Source organism: Saccostrea cucullata, unplaced genomic scaffold (assembly GCF_032062105.1).
Source record: "Saccostrea cucullata isolate Sc308-1 unplaced genomic scaffold, CSIRO_AGI_Scuc_v1 ctg149, whole genome shotgun sequence".
Taxonomy (NCBI): domain Eukaryota; kingdom Metazoa; phylum Mollusca; class Bivalvia; order Ostreida; family Ostreidae; genus Saccostrea; species Saccostrea cuccullata.
Genome location: NW_026933711.1, coordinates 476,898 through 492,554, shown reverse-complemented (window position 1 = coordinate 492,554; position 15,657 = coordinate 476,898). Strand labels below are relative to the sequence as shown.

General features: G+C 33.4%; 2 protein-coding genes across 4 annotated transcripts in view; one reads left to right on the top strand and one right to left on the bottom strand.

The window, feature by feature from the left end:
- The first annotated feature begins 7 nt into the window (after window positions 1-7).
- On the top strand, window positions 8-727 carry LOC134239049 (germ cell nuclear acidic protein-like). The gene has a single exon (XM_062721194.1). The coding sequence runs from the start codon at window positions 8-10 to the stop codon at window positions 725-727; it is 720 nt and encodes a 239-aa protein (XP_062577178.1).
- A 9,332-nt stretch (window positions 728-10,059) lies between these two features.
- The window catches only part of LOC134239038 (transient receptor potential-gamma protein-like), a 67,112-nt gene continuing 61,514 nt past the window's right edge, over window positions 10,060-15,657 (bottom strand). For 2 of the 3 annotated variants that reach the window (XM_062721182.1, XM_062721183.1), the window contains one exon: window positions 14,902-15,630. In XM_062721182.1, coding sequence (XP_062577166.1) covers window positions 15,349-15,630 — 282 coding nt within the window. In that variant the 3' untranslated portion in view covers window positions 14,902-15,348. Of the gene's footprint in view, window positions 12,606-14,901; window positions 15,631-15,657 lie in introns of those variants that run through there. The other variant, XM_062721184.1, reaches the window with a different exon arrangement.

The following is a 15,657-nucleotide window of genomic DNA, read 5'->3' as shown; positions in this document are numbered from 1 at the left end:
CCCAAAGATGCATCAGAACAAACACCAGCACCCAAAGATTCATCCATCAGCACAAATACCAGCACCCAAAGATACATCAGAACAAACACCAGCACCCAAAGATGCATCAGAACAAACACCAGCACCCAAAGATTCATCCATCAGCACAAATACCAGCACCCAAAGATGCATCAGCACAAACACCAGCACCCAAAGATACATCAGAACAAACACCAGCACCCAAAGATGCATCAGAACAAACACCAGCACCCAAAGATTCATCCATCAGCACAAATACCAGCACCCAAAGATACATCAGCACAAACACCAGCACCCAAAGATGCATCCATCAGAACAAGCAGCAGCACCCAAAGATACACCAGAACAAACACAAGCACCCAAAGATACACCAGAACAAACACAAGCACCCAAAGATGCATCAGAACAAACACAAGCACCCAAAGATACATCAGCACAAATACCAGCACCCAAAGATTCATCAGAACAAACACCAGCACCCAAAGATGCATCAGAACAAACACCAGCACCCAAAGATTCATCCATCAGCACAAATACCAGCACCCAAAGATACATCAGCACAAACACCAGCACCCAAAGATGCATCCATCAGAACAAGCAGCAGCACCCAAAGATACACCAGAACAAACACCAGCACCCACAGTTATATCAAGTTATCTCAGATTCTTCATTGATAACATCACAAACTTTCAAGCTGGCTTTTAAATGAAATATGGAGAAAAGGAACGGTAATTAAACTCAAAAGTATTGGAACAATACAAATGGACAGAAGAACAAATCCTGACCTCTAACAATAGGTCATAAAAATACTAAAGAAAGGGATCGTCCTTGTGACGTGTAAAATACAGGCACGTAGCAACGGGGGGGGGGGGGGGCAGGGGGGGCCTGCCCCCCCCCCCAACACTTTTTTTGCCAACAATACTTTTACTATTGAAAATGTTAATTGAAAGGCTGGTTGCCCCCCTCCCCCAACTTTATACTAAAGTAAAGTAACATGATGGAAATAGTGTATTGTAAGCTTAAAAAATGGATATTTGAAAGGAATTGGTAGTGAAGAAAGTTTGCCCCCCCCCCCCCGAAATAGGATTTTCGACTTTCGGCAATTTCCTTTTTTTTTTTTTGCTTGTCAACTTTTTCAGGCAAGTAAAAAAAAAATTCTGTGGCTGGCCCCCCCTTTCAAAATCGATGCTACGTGCCTGAAATATGAAAGCCATGCACAAAAAAGAGATCAAACGTTATTGGCAAGGTTAAATTTCTAGCAGACATACAGACAGACAGTTGAACATTGTAAATTAACCATTCTAAATACCACCGATTCTACGATTAGGGGTGGGAGGGGTTATAAAAATGGATGTGTTTGTAAAATACTGATACCCCTATTTGGCAGCTAATGGCCAAGGTAAAGTAGGCCGTTTTCATTAATCAAGGAAAATTTTCAAAAAATATCATTATGACCCAAAAGACAGGTCTTGTCACAACGTGCACACGTGGGGAAAATGCAAGTCCTAGCACTCAAAGTTCAGAAGTTCTAACTGAGATCAAGTTTATTTTAAGTAGGTAAAACCTTCAAGCGTCAAGAGTTCAAAAATTGAAGCCAAAAAAAAAAGGTCACAAGGAATACAAGGGTAAAATATAAAAATTCTACAATCAAATCAGAACTGCGCATGATGGACGAAAAAGCTTCGCAAAATGTATGGTTTATGGATAAATAAGAAATTTATGTAGTTTGAACTGAGGCGAAGAATTGTCTCAGAAATGAAACGCTGACCACAACACCACAAAGTTCGTAACAGGTTATTGCGCTGACATGACCCTTGGATAATTGGACATTTCTCAGAAAGTCACTAAAGGGCATATCAAGGTAGAGTGGTCTTTGCTCCATGTTTTTTTAAATATTGAAAATGTTTATTTTTTAACATACTTTGAAGATATACTTTCATATAAAATTGAGCACAGACCTAACACAAAGTCTACATTATACGAAATAGTCACAAGGAATAGAGAATCTGTGACACTAACCATTAAAAGATGATAGAAAAGGACAGACAGACGGACATCCCAAACACCATTCCCCCGAATCTTTCAGATAACAAGGGAATTTTAAAAAACAGACTCTAACGTTATATATACGTATAAAATAGTTTTTTTCATTAAGTATTCAAAATTATTTTAATTGAATGCTTTTATCTTTTGAATGATTCACATTTTACCCTCTGGTTCTGATAAACAAATATGATGAATAATATAGTTAATTTGACTACTTCCCGATCCTAAATGGAATAAATTTACTGATGCGAAACGGAGATTCCAACTCTAATTAAGCCCTCCATAATACCTTCCTATAAAAGAAACAAACATTCGATTTTGTTGAAAAATGTCCATGTATACCATCTATGCAGTGTATATACATGTATATATATATACAAGTAGTAAGTACCGGGTCCCTGCCAAACAGTAAAATTTTACTTAGAGTCATTAAATTTTAAATTTTCCTACATCAGGATCTCAAAATACCAACAGACACTAGTATTGCATATCTAAGAATAAAATATTCATCAATAATACATTTATAAAAAATTATCTCCAGAAAAATGTATAAATAAGATATTTACAGACCCAATAAATTGACGTAAATATTGACAAGAAAAGTTTAATTCGACTTCCTTCGTCAAGAATAAAAGAACGCATCGATCTTACAAAGTTCATATTAGCCATTTTTATTGAACCGTTATCACGTTTTTTTAACTACTTCATTAGATATTACTTCGAAATCAAATAATTAGTATCATTGCTACACGTTGATTACCCCTTTGTGTATTTCATTTGATATAAATATATCTACAGTAGGATTAAATTCAATATCTATGACCGCATAAAGCTTACCTCTGTCTGTCGGACTTTCGACCAACCGAGTCACTGAACCGGCGCTCTGCGTCATTTTTTGATTGATCACATCACTTTAGTTTACTTGGTTCACTTTTTAAATTGTTGAAACATTAAACGAAAGATATTATTAAAGAAACAAAATTAAGTCGTTGTAAAACTTTAACAATCCATTTCAAGGACGACGACATGACAAGATCCTGATGAAATTCCATTTCAGTACATTTATTAATTTTATCAAATTGTATGCAATTTAATTAATTAAAGAAATTTTTTTGGGATTGCATTTTTAATAGCAAATACGCTGTATATAACTTTAAAAGTAAAGATTTAATAGTAATATTACTAATTCATTTTATCATCAATTGCTGACGCATTGCACAATTACCCCGCATGTCTGATAATGCAGAAAGTAAACAACAAAAAGAATTATAAATCGAATTTCTGTGGGTAGTGTTTAGTACTTTCGTAAAAAATGTTTTCAAAAAAGCACCCTTTAATGCAGGGTGATAACACTGAGATGATCTCAGTATACATCTACTGATTGTCTGGACACATTTGACATTAAATTATTCAGCAGCCCAGCCTCGTATTTCCCCGTATTAATTCTATTGGTTTCATTAACGAGGTACAGCGACACCTACATGATTTATGGAAGTTAAATGTCACATGACATGGAAGAGATAAATGACAGAAACCGAACAATAGTAAGCAACATGACGTAGATAAGGAAAAATAAAGTAATTTTAACACTTAAACTTACATGTACCTGTCAGGTTGTAGTAGTTTAGGAGAGTCATTATCACTTTATTTTTAAAGACACCATGAATCATTGTGTTGTTTTTAAAATGCGTTTCCTTTCCCCATAGGAAGACGAGATGTAATACACGATGAACTTACATCTTTAGACTGGTCAGAAAGTTAATTTACAACTCACCGCTCATCATGAGCAAGGATTAAACCTTTTGTATAGATACGCATTATTCTGACTATAGAATCTTTGGAAGAAATGGCAAACTTTTTAAATGAAAAAAAATGTATTCCATACATGTAATTCAGTGTTAATTGCTTATTTTTAGCAGTTGATTGTCAAGACTTTTTGAGATAGCTTTTGCCACACTTACATAAGACAGAAACAACATACTTAATTCTTTTCAGAAATAAAGGGTTCCAATGCTAGAATATGAACTTGACATCATTGTTCATTAATATGGACTGTCAAGAAATAGAGCCATTTAAAAAAGTCAAATCGTGAGCTAAGTCATTAACATGGACCTGTGATAACTGAGGTGTAACCTTCCCTTGTCGTCTTGTCACAGCCGCCGTGACTACTTTTCACGGTTGAGTGAACGAATAAATCTGTTGACCACACAAATCTAAAAGAATGGTCTAACAATTCGAGTCATCCTTCGACGGCAGGCTGTATTTTGCAAACATTGTCATTGCATCGGCAATGGATAGTGTGAGAAGCTGAATTTGCGAAATTTTGAGGTGAAACTATATTCTGAAAATTCTGGTATAATTAACTTATTTGTCAATAGCTTGTCTCATCTAAGAAATTTTGGTACATTAAATATACTCACGAATGTCGAATTAACTGGAGACAAACTCCATTTGCAAGTAATAACGGTATATTACTAAATATAAGATTAAAGGGACGTCTATAAATGAAAATTTGAAGTAATCACGTTTATCACAAAGTTCAGTCAATTGTCATCGACACCATATAATCTATAGAAACGCATAGAATTCATTATATTGATTTAAAGACGTATTTACTGGGGGGGGGGGTCTTTTACTGGTAAAATATCCAATCAAACTGTTGTGTCAGACACTAGCGTCTTTCATTTTGAGTTCAGTCCCCAGAATCATGAATCATTTTAGTAGACTAAATTGTAACTTAATTTTGTTATAAAAATCATGAAATTTGAAATGTCTTTCATGCTGTTAATATTAAATAATAATATTTATCTTAACTTCTGACCATAGTTTAAGACTATTTCGAGATCATGTGTCTGATAATAATGATCTGCTAATAACGGAGCACAATTAGTACCCACGGGAATGCCAATACATCCAAATAAGATAAATATTGTCAGGGATACAAAATTAAAAAATAACATTGGATTTCTTGTGTGTAGAACCAGAATGTATTTAGTGAAAAACGAGTTTGCATGTTATCAGGTAGAAAGGGCATTTTTTTTTTGTAATGAAGAGGTAGTAATCGATGACCTGAAAAGGGCTGGTGTCGAGTGAGGAGTCCGAGTGGTTGTATAGAGTATCGAAATCGTCTATTTTGACGCTTTACATTCTAAAACTGGACTGAGTTTGGTTAATTTTCTAAAATTTCCTTACAGCGTGCACCCTTACATATTTTCGAAATTCTGAAAGAATTCCTATTTTCTGTGTATAAGGCCTTCGTGAAAATATGGCCAACACATCCTACAACCAAAAGACGGAGAGGAGGTCTAGGACAGATAGGATGGACGCTTTATGTGGCCAATGGATTCATCCTAAACACGAACGAGCATTATTGTTGTACGAAAAAATAACGGTTTAGTCAAATGAATATTTCTGACAAAATCCATATTAGATATCATATGTTTAACAGTGTGTGAAGGTTTGATATCCCGAGAAGGAGGGAGATCCTACCAGTCTATGAACAGTGCAACATGATAAATGTTTTTTCCACTTAAGACGGATATGAAAATCTGTAATCAGCATCCAATTTTAACGGTTCCTTAAAGGACAGAAATAAAACACAAATGATATGGATTATAAAAATTAATAGCTGTTGTAATAATCGATTGGTCAACATCATCAATCTTCAAAGCAACATTTCTAGAAGCATAAAAGCACACCCAAGACTATGAAGTTAATTTTAAGTAGAAGAAAGTATATAGTGTTGGCCTTGGAGCCCGACTTTTACCTATTTTGCAAAATTTTACCAAACTTAAACCTTGGTAAAAAAAATTTTGAACTGATAATGCCAGTTAATAAACGTTAAGGAGATCCGATACACAGCTAGGATAGATAACTCTAAAATAAAATATTTAATTTAAAGTCTCAAAATGAAGCTTGATAATGAAATATTTCCCTGAATCAATTTTCATTAAATGCATCCCAATACGGTTCAAGATTCTATGAAATCATACTATTGATATTGTAAAAAGTTGATATTTGTACACCACAAAAGTATTAAAATTAATTCATTTTTATAGTAATCGAACTTCTTTTCATGTATATCATTAGATACTAATTTGTATTAGCATGATATGGAATTAGAAGTGATCTGCAATGTCTTGCAATGATATCACAAGCATTTTTAGCCGGGCTTATTGCTCAAAGAGCAATTGCCGGCTTATGTGATCTTGTTCAAGGCAGGATGTTGACCCCATAGTCGCCATTTTAAAGTTACGTGCAAAAATATAGTTCTTACTCTCAACCGCTTTTGAGATAATACAAACGCTAAATAAAGCAACAAAAATAAAACGAAATTTTATCTATATAAAACAAACATTAGTAGTAATGACTTTGAAAACTTCATAAGTCAAAGAACATAGTTCATTAGTAAGGATTTTTGATAATCAGTTTACCGTATTCTCTAACATACGATTAAAGCAGGAAAGGGAACCAGACTGGCCTGTTTGTTTACATTCAGCTGCGGTACCAGATTAAAATTCTGATTCTACAATATTAGGATTGAAAAATTTCTCACTGTCAGCGTCTTAATTTATATTGATAGTTTTAAAATAATTTTTTCATCAGAATATAAACAATTCATGTAAGCAATGATATCACAAGCATTCTGAGTACTTTGATTCATTACTAGTAAGTAGAATAAAACAACTGAAATAAATATATAGAAGAACTAAAATATATACAATGTATAATGCCTTAGAGCTGCGGGGTATAATAGTTGATCCTTACGTCTCCAGTTCAAATACAGTGTGGGACGTACAGACCGTCCCTCAGATGAGACAGTCTTAACCGAGGTCCCGAGTCGCAGTAGATTTCTCATTGCTCAATGGCCCAGAGTGCCGAGTATACACTTGTTGGTGAAAATTTGCAGCCCTCAAACGGCTGCGCGGTGTTGTCTCGAGAGGGACATAACAATCAATCCATGGGTACCAAAAATTTTGACTCTTCGACCTTGACCTTTAAGTTTGACTTGCTTTTTCAAAATTCAACCTTTGCCACAAGTTTTGTACGTTTTTTTTCAAGGATTCCACATTGTTTTTCGTAAGACAACGCCTTCTTTAATTTTTGATGCTAAGAATAAACCCTTTTAAAATCTTTGATTTTTGACCAGTCATCTCATGTCCTTTTAAAAACTTTTTAACGGTTAGTGCTAGGACTTTTATATTTCAAAGGCGTTCGTGACAAACCTTCCCATGGGTAAAAACAATTTTGACCTTTTATCTACTTTTGAAAAACGTTAACTCTGCCTATATCTTCTGAAAAGTTGATTTTATGGGTTTCATCTTTCAAACGTGTATTTTGTGTGACAAGACCTAAAAAGCGACAACTTTGTTCTTTTACCCTTGACCTTGATGTTTGACCTACACTAAAAAAAATCTTGAATATTTGTGATAACTTGTGAAATGTTGAAGTTAGGACCTTTTTCACAAGTGTATTCCATCTGGTAAGAATTTCTCCTGAGTACCAACAGTTCTGTTTGACCTTTTGTCCTTAACCTTGGAGACTGACTTTGAGAAAAAAAAAATGACCACGGTCATATGTTTTGAACGAATGATGTAAGGACTCTCATATATCACAGATCATGAGATGTATTCTATGTGAAGATCATTCTTTGCCCAAGGGTGTTAACGTTTTTATTTAACCTTGACCTTGTGGTTTGACTCGTATCTAAAAACACCAACCTTCGTCATGAGCTGTTTTACTGGGGCATCAGTGTTTCATATACACATCTTGTTATTCCAATGAATAATGTGTAAACGAAAGCACATGTTACAATGCCGGATTATCATCAACAGAAGATGTGAATGGCGTTCAGAATTAGTTATAATGACACTTGACCTAGTACCAGGGTTTGTCTTGACTTCGCATCACCTCACGTCAGAGCACTAAACGTTGCAATTAAACGACTATATGTAACTTGTTTGCAATAAATATTGAAAATATATAATTATTGCAAAAAGTTTCAGTAATCTTCAGGGGATATATACGGTACATTTTGCTTTGAAAAAAGATGGGAGGGGTGGGGTGGGGTTATCATCATTGAAATGGTGTATAAATGTAATATAAACCATGTAATATTACAAAAAGTAGAAATATCTTCCTTTTTTGTATGTTCCATTTAAAAAAAAAACTTTTTACATCTTAAAACAAAGCTTTTCTTATAAATGAAGTGTCAATTGAATAAAATTGTTTTAAAATACATGAAATATAGTTATAAATTAGCGGAGCGATATATGCAGTGTTTTTGTTCACGTGTTTTGTGCATGTTTTGTTTAATGAAATTATATATATATATAAGCTGATATATAACTCAAACACAGCCATCATCCATACTTTCAAATCAGAGAAATTCTTTTGTACTCAAAATATTAATAGTTTTCATTAATCAGTAGCTCTAGATTCTCTCTTAATGTCGCCTATTTTCTCAGAAAATAATTGTAAACACCTACCCTCAAATATTACACGTGGACTCCACATGTCGAAACAGGAAGTTACATGAAGTCAGCAAGTATACGGGATTTCCTTTTCATTCAGCTGGTTATTTTTAATACGAGGCCCTAGGACCTTATTGGTCACCTGAGTACACGTCAACCTTGTAAAGAATCTCTACTACTTTTATATAAAAAAAAGTAAACAGATAGATGAAGATGTTTTAAAAGACTAAGACGATTGGGGATAATGAAATAGTCTAGCACTCTACATGCTGCATCAACTCAAAATACGAGATCTGTTTATTTGTTTGTACTTTTCAGTGCTCACATACTCCTGACCCATTCATCACTGTCATCAGACTACACAACATTTAGTGCATGAGCATAATCAGCATATAAAACAGTACTCTTAGTAAACCGGTCTCTTCTTCCTGGAAGAACATCTGATGATGCAAAAATATGAGACAATCTGCTGATGAATGACATCAAAACTTCACGATAGCAATGACTTTAATATTTCTATTGTCTACTTCCCCTTATTTATATGTACACTATGCCATTATTATTCATATATATAGATCACCTCTCCCAGTTGATTTGATATGCCAGAGTTCTTGCCTTGAACAAGCTATTCATAAATAAGTTGATGATACAAGGCATCATCCCTCTCGTTTAAAGTCAACATTTTGCATATTCTTCAGCAAATAAAATATTTACAATGCTGATTGACGTTTTTAAATTTTTTTTCCTTCAAAATTTCAGTTTGAAAACAAGTTATATTTATTAATAAGGTAATCAAGCATGAATTACCATTACTCTAAGCCTTCTTTTTTGGCTCCTTTTCTTTTTCTTTTCTACATTGTTGTGAAACCAAAGCAAGAAATAAAAACAACAAGAGGAATTAACAATCTATTGTTTCAAAACTATCAAGTTGAGCATATCTAAACATCATTAACAGTACAAAGTACATCAACATCAGTATCAATTTAAATCCTCTCCTCGCATACAAAACAAAAATGAAAAGAAAAAATAGCACCAAAAAATAAGATAAATGTGACGGTTACACTAATATGAGCAGCTGTAAAACCTAATGCTCTTTAAGGTTATAGAGATTTTTATGATTGCTGATCTCCCTGTGTAACCATAAAAACTTTAAAATGCCCGAATAATTAATGGATACATAAAAACATGTCAACAAAGACCTGCATGCCAAAATGCCCAGAGATGCAAATCTTATCGACAAATCTGAACATGTACCATACTTTAGGAAACTATAAACACTAATGGACTTTAATAAATTCACATCAGAAAAAGGCTTTTGCACAAACTTAATTTATCTAGTTCAATTTCAACAAAATAGTACCTGCCTTGTATTTCCAGGATTTTAATAAAAAGAAATTGAATTATAAGAGTTCAGAAATCAAATTTTAAAAATTACATTGGGAAAATAGGATTATATAATAGTAACTCTACCTAGTGAATTTTAAATTGGATCTTTAATAATTAATTTACATTTCTCTTAAAATCTATGTCAAATTACTCTAACTACATAAAAGAACTCTTCAATGAGAAGTATGTCTTCAGATCTTCCTTAAATCCTAATCTATTGTCTGAAATATTGAGTCTCAACCTGAGGCAATGCTAATAACTTAAAATATAAATATGGTAAAGAATTTCTTAGAAAACTAAAAAAAAAAAAAAATAAATAAATGAATAAAAATAATCCAGGACAATTTGCTATAAGATTATATGGAAATTCTTTGAACATATGGAAATTCTTTGTAAAATGTATGCAATATGAGAAAGTATAACAAATGTAATAAATATATGTATTATGAACATTTCAAATGATGAAAATAAAAGAATATGTATGACAAATACATATGATATAATTTTACTAGGTGCAGTTATAAATAATTCAAGTACTTGGGTTTTTTTTTGGAGATCACAGAAATCAAACACTAACAAACATTACATTCATTATATTCAAAAAATCAATGTCTAATGCCAGTGAGAAGAAAACATCAAATTAAATTATTTAGGTGGGATGGAAAATAAAACTGAAATATATATCATAAATTCATTTATAACCACAATTATGACAGTTTTTTCCTTCATGCAAAAGAGAGTAATCTCTCAATGCATGTTAGTCCAATGGTCTAATTGTAAACAAAACTCTCCGAGGAAACTGTAGCTCTACTGGTTTCATCTATTTATCAACTTAATTTATATAAACAAATTAAAAGTGAGTATTTCATTTAGAATCCCTGATTTTTTAAAACTTTCACAAAGCTTTACTCAAGGTGAAAGAAAAAGTTGAAGAACTTTAAAATAATATGAACTTTGGGGTGGTGTTGGTGAGGGAGGGTGTGTGTGTGTGTGTGTATGTGTGGAAGGGGGGATAACCTCTGAAGTTTAAATGAAAAAAAAAAGAAGTTCAGATTACCAATTCATGGTATTCAAAATATTGATGTATTTTGTCATTATTTAGTAACCCTAAGCCAGAAAGCCAGAGAGGCTGACCAGGTAAGGATAAAATTTATTTGATATAACAAGTTAACCCATTATATCGAAATACAGATACAGTGTAACAGACACCTTGCCATCTTAAAAGCTACTCAGGTATACAACCTATGGAACTATATGTATGGAACAGATCTGTAAAAATAAAATAAACCACTGAAAGGCATTTCTCATCACTATTTTATATCTGCTTCAAATTCATTATTCAATAACTACTGAAGTACAATCAAATAGGAATTCCCCCCCCCCAAATAATAAGAATACAAGTACCATTATGTGTTAGCATTATGGTGTAAAAAACAATATGAAAAGAGGACATCATTGCTACCTGATAAACAAATGATTTCCTTAAAAGTAAAAAACAAATTCAGTGTATTCAGAAAAAATAAGTGAACATCAATAGAACGATGTTATCAAAAATGTTCAGTAACTCGGTATCACAAATGCAGCATTGAAAAGATTCTGTATACTGGGAAATTTTTCGCCCCCGTTTTATTTTTGCCCCTTTCGCCCTACCCTCATTTGGGTGAATTTAAAATAAGGCAAATTCAAAGAAAACAGTATATTTTCTTAAACAAAACTATGACTGGGTGAATTTAAAATGGGGCAAAAATATTTACAAGTGTGAAAGGGCAAAAATAACATGAGTGAAAATAACCCTGTATACAGTATTCATTTTATTGAACCTTAACACAGCATCATTAATATGTCAGTTAAAACTCACTACATACCTTCAAATCACATAAAAAACAATATATCACACTAAACACATTTACTGTGGAATCATTACATTTTGTGGGCGGTCCATTTGTTATGGACACCCAAAACCATAAAATTACAACTTGACCATTAGAAATGAAAATGATCCACAGTTAAGGAACAACTCTGTACAGCCATAAGAATGTTGCCTCCCTTGTGTGGGGAATATTAGGGAGCGTCACTATACAGCCATTCTTGTGGGAGATTTGGGATCATCTCTATATAGTCATAAGTACATGTATGTTACAGGCCTTACATGGGATTAGGGAGCATCACTATATAGTCATAAGTATGCTTCATGGCTTGCCAGGGATTTGGGATTATTTAAGTACAATCATAAGAATGTTACACGCCTAGCGGGGGACTTGGGATCCTCACTACAAGTGCCAATGGGCTCTGGATTAATACAGGCCAGGCTGGGGTTCAAACAAGCTGCCAGTCCCTCCTTCACCCCTCCTGGATCCCCCACAGTAGAGCGATGCTCTAACTTTGGGCTGTTCTCATTTTCAATGTTCAGGTCTAAGGACTCTCCAAGTCCTTCATCTGCACGAAGGGCACCAAGACCCCTCCTTGGACTGCGGCGACGAAGATGATTTGGTTTTTCTAGAAAAGACACAGATGTATTGTCCTTTTCTGACCTTTCTGAGGCCTTGACCTGTGAAGATTTATCCAGGGAGGTGTAATCTGGGGGAGGGTTTTTGTTGTGTGTCTCATTGATTGTTCCCATGGTGATTGACCTCTTTAACCTCTCTAAGTTGACTTGGTTGCGCCGTCTGCAAGATCTTCGATCTGCAAGGGAAATAAAGTAAACAAATACAATTCTTTTTTGATAATATGCTATTCAAATAAACTCCTTTCAAAACATTAATTGCTAGATAGTATTTAGGTTATGAAATGATAAATTTATATTTTCAATTAAAAAGAATTTTACATGAAGAGAAAAAAAATTTTTACAACATAGAGTGGTGTGAGAAGCCAGGCAGTTTAATTTCTATCAGTTTGCAACAAAGGACAACAAAACACAGTGTTCAAAAAAGCGGGAAAAAAAGGTAGAAAAATAGTACATCTAATGTCAGAGAAAAAACCTCTACAAGCAGCAAAAAATATATGGCACTACACATATTATTATATACGAATTGCATTTTTTTTTAAATTTAGAGACATTATTGCGAATTTATATCAGAAGTACAGACTAGAAACAAGAAGTCACAAAGCTCACCTGAATCAACATTGCTCTTACTAAATTCTGAGTCTGAAATACCTGATACTTGACTTAGGCCAAAACTAGTTCAACTTGAAGCACTTTGCAATGTTGAATACTGGCAAATATTGTATTTTGAAATCTACATACAAAGCAAGTTTATTTATACTGAAAATGTCCCTATATATTTATACTGAAAATGTCCTTATTTATACTGAAAATGTCCCTATAAATTACTGGTAAACTGAAAATGTCCCTATTTATACTGAAAATATTCCCTTATACTGAAAATATTCCTACATTCTGAAAATGCTGTACCTTCTACTGAGAAGAAACCATGCAATGACAAATGGATGAAAAACCACCAATTAATACTTTCATCTTTCATCTACATAGTAAGGTTTACAACTTCATCACATATTTTCTTTGTAGCTGATTTGTCTTCAACATTCAAGTTCCAAGATTATTCTGGTGTTTTCTGATAGCACTTGACTATACATAAAAATTTAAGGTCCATGTCCTCTAGCGCTGGCTCCTCATTTAAAATGTTAGTTTGACATTCTATCAGAAATTCTAAGTGCATTTTATAATTAAATTGCAAACAATTTAGAAAATATTGCATCGTTCTGCAGTAGAAAATAGAAATGGACAAAAAGACATTTTGACTTCAAAAATTAATAAAGACATGTTTCGTTTTAAGAGTTATCTCTCTTATCAGAGTATCAATGGACCTTAAATAGAAATGAAATTTCAACATTTTCAATTTCTAGTAGAAAGATTTACTCAGCTTACTTAGGGATGTCCACCCAGAGAGAAAAAAATTAATGGTTAGTCTCAATTTAGTACAAAAGAGAAAATAACTAAGAAATCTACATATGGCATGCCAAATTCACAAAAATGAGATAAACCTAGTTTCACAATTGATAAACTAGGTTTATCGACTGTAAACTATAGTTTACAAACCGTAAACTATAGTTAACGATTCGTTAAGTATAGTTTTCATCTGTAAAACTATATTTAACAGTTGTTAACTATAGTTTACGAATGATAATCTAAGTTTACCTATCTGTAATAAGCGTTAACAATAGATTTTGTTGATAAACATAGATTCACGTTTGTAAACTATAGTTTACAATCGAAAAAGTTAAGAGTTGTTAATCATAGTTTCACAAATCATGAAATTATATTTATCAGATCATTAATTATAGTTAACGGTTTGTAAACTATAGTTTACAAATCGTGAAACTGTATGTATCAGATAATCTATGTTTTGCAATCGCAAATGGTTGTTTTCATTGTTAAGTATAGTTAACGGTTGTGAAACATAGATTATCGCGTTAACTATGGTTTACGGATGTAAAATATAGATTAACGTTGTTAACTATAGTTTACAGTCCGTAAACTATAGTTTACAACCGATAAACCTAGTTTATTGACTGTGAAACTATGTTTATCTCATTTTTGTGAATTTGGCGTGCCATATCTACAATTAGCAGAAAGCAGATTCTGCATAAATATATTTGAAGTTCTTGTATAATACTGGCAAAGCAAGATGAGTTGCTCAAGTAAAAAGTAAGAGATGTAAACAAGAAAGACACCTCAAAATCACTAGTATATAAACAGCAGTCAGTTTTGTTAGTATATGGCAAGCCATTGTTTTATAATTAGTACACATAATATGGAAACTATCTCACACCTTTCACAAGAAAATTCCAAGTCTGATTTTAGTAAGAAGGATTTTCCTGTGAAATACTTGCATACGAAGTATATATTTCAAGCCAATTATTTCATGTCCAAGCTTATACCTGAAGTGTAAGGGGGCCTGCTTCCATACTCCTCATACATCCAATCGGCTGTCGTCCAAGTGCTTGGGGGACTTTTATAAAACTGTTGTTTATATCATTGGATCACATACAAAAAATCACAGAAAAAAGGTAGTGTGTGAACTACACGACCATCAAATAATGGAAGACAACAGCTACATTCAAGCACTGCAGTGATTCTTATAGCCACAACATCACTATGGTAACAAAATGTAGGAGGAAAATGTCATCTGGCATATTGTCCCCAAACAAAAACAATGGATGACAGAAAAAATTTGGACTGCCAGATAACACAAGTGTATAAATTCTACAGTGAGATCTTGTATGGAAAATGTGGACTACCATGTGAATATCTGAGAAAAAAATAATGCTGTTTACAAAAACATGGAAGAACACTTTGTTTTCTCTGACAACTTTTTTGCATCCATATGGTAGCCCTGTAAGGCTAGAGAGGAAAAGACAAGCAAAGCATTGGATTGCTTTGATCAACACTGATATAAAAGGAAGCTTAATCCATAGGGAAGCCATTTTGACTCTGAGTGGAATCAAAACTCTCTGATAGCCCCCCACAGAGTTGTTTCCAATAACGCATCTTCTTACTGGTTGGTTTTGGCTGGTTGGGGTTCGGAGTTCGCATTCCGTTATTGCGTAATATTTCAAGCAGTTCATATCTAAAAGAGGATATGTCTTGTTTGATTTCTTGCACATCGTCCTCTGTCACTCCCTCCCCCCTTAATGGACCTCTTTGCTTTTGCATGATGTATCTTTTTATCAAGTCTTTCATTACACGCTGAAAAGTAAAACTTTTTTAATAAAC

Excerpts from the sequence above, each read along its gene's own strand:
- LOC134239049 (XM_062721194.1), top strand. The coding sequence starts at position 8 with ATGCATCAGAACAAACACCAGCACCCAAAGATTCATCCATCAGCACAA.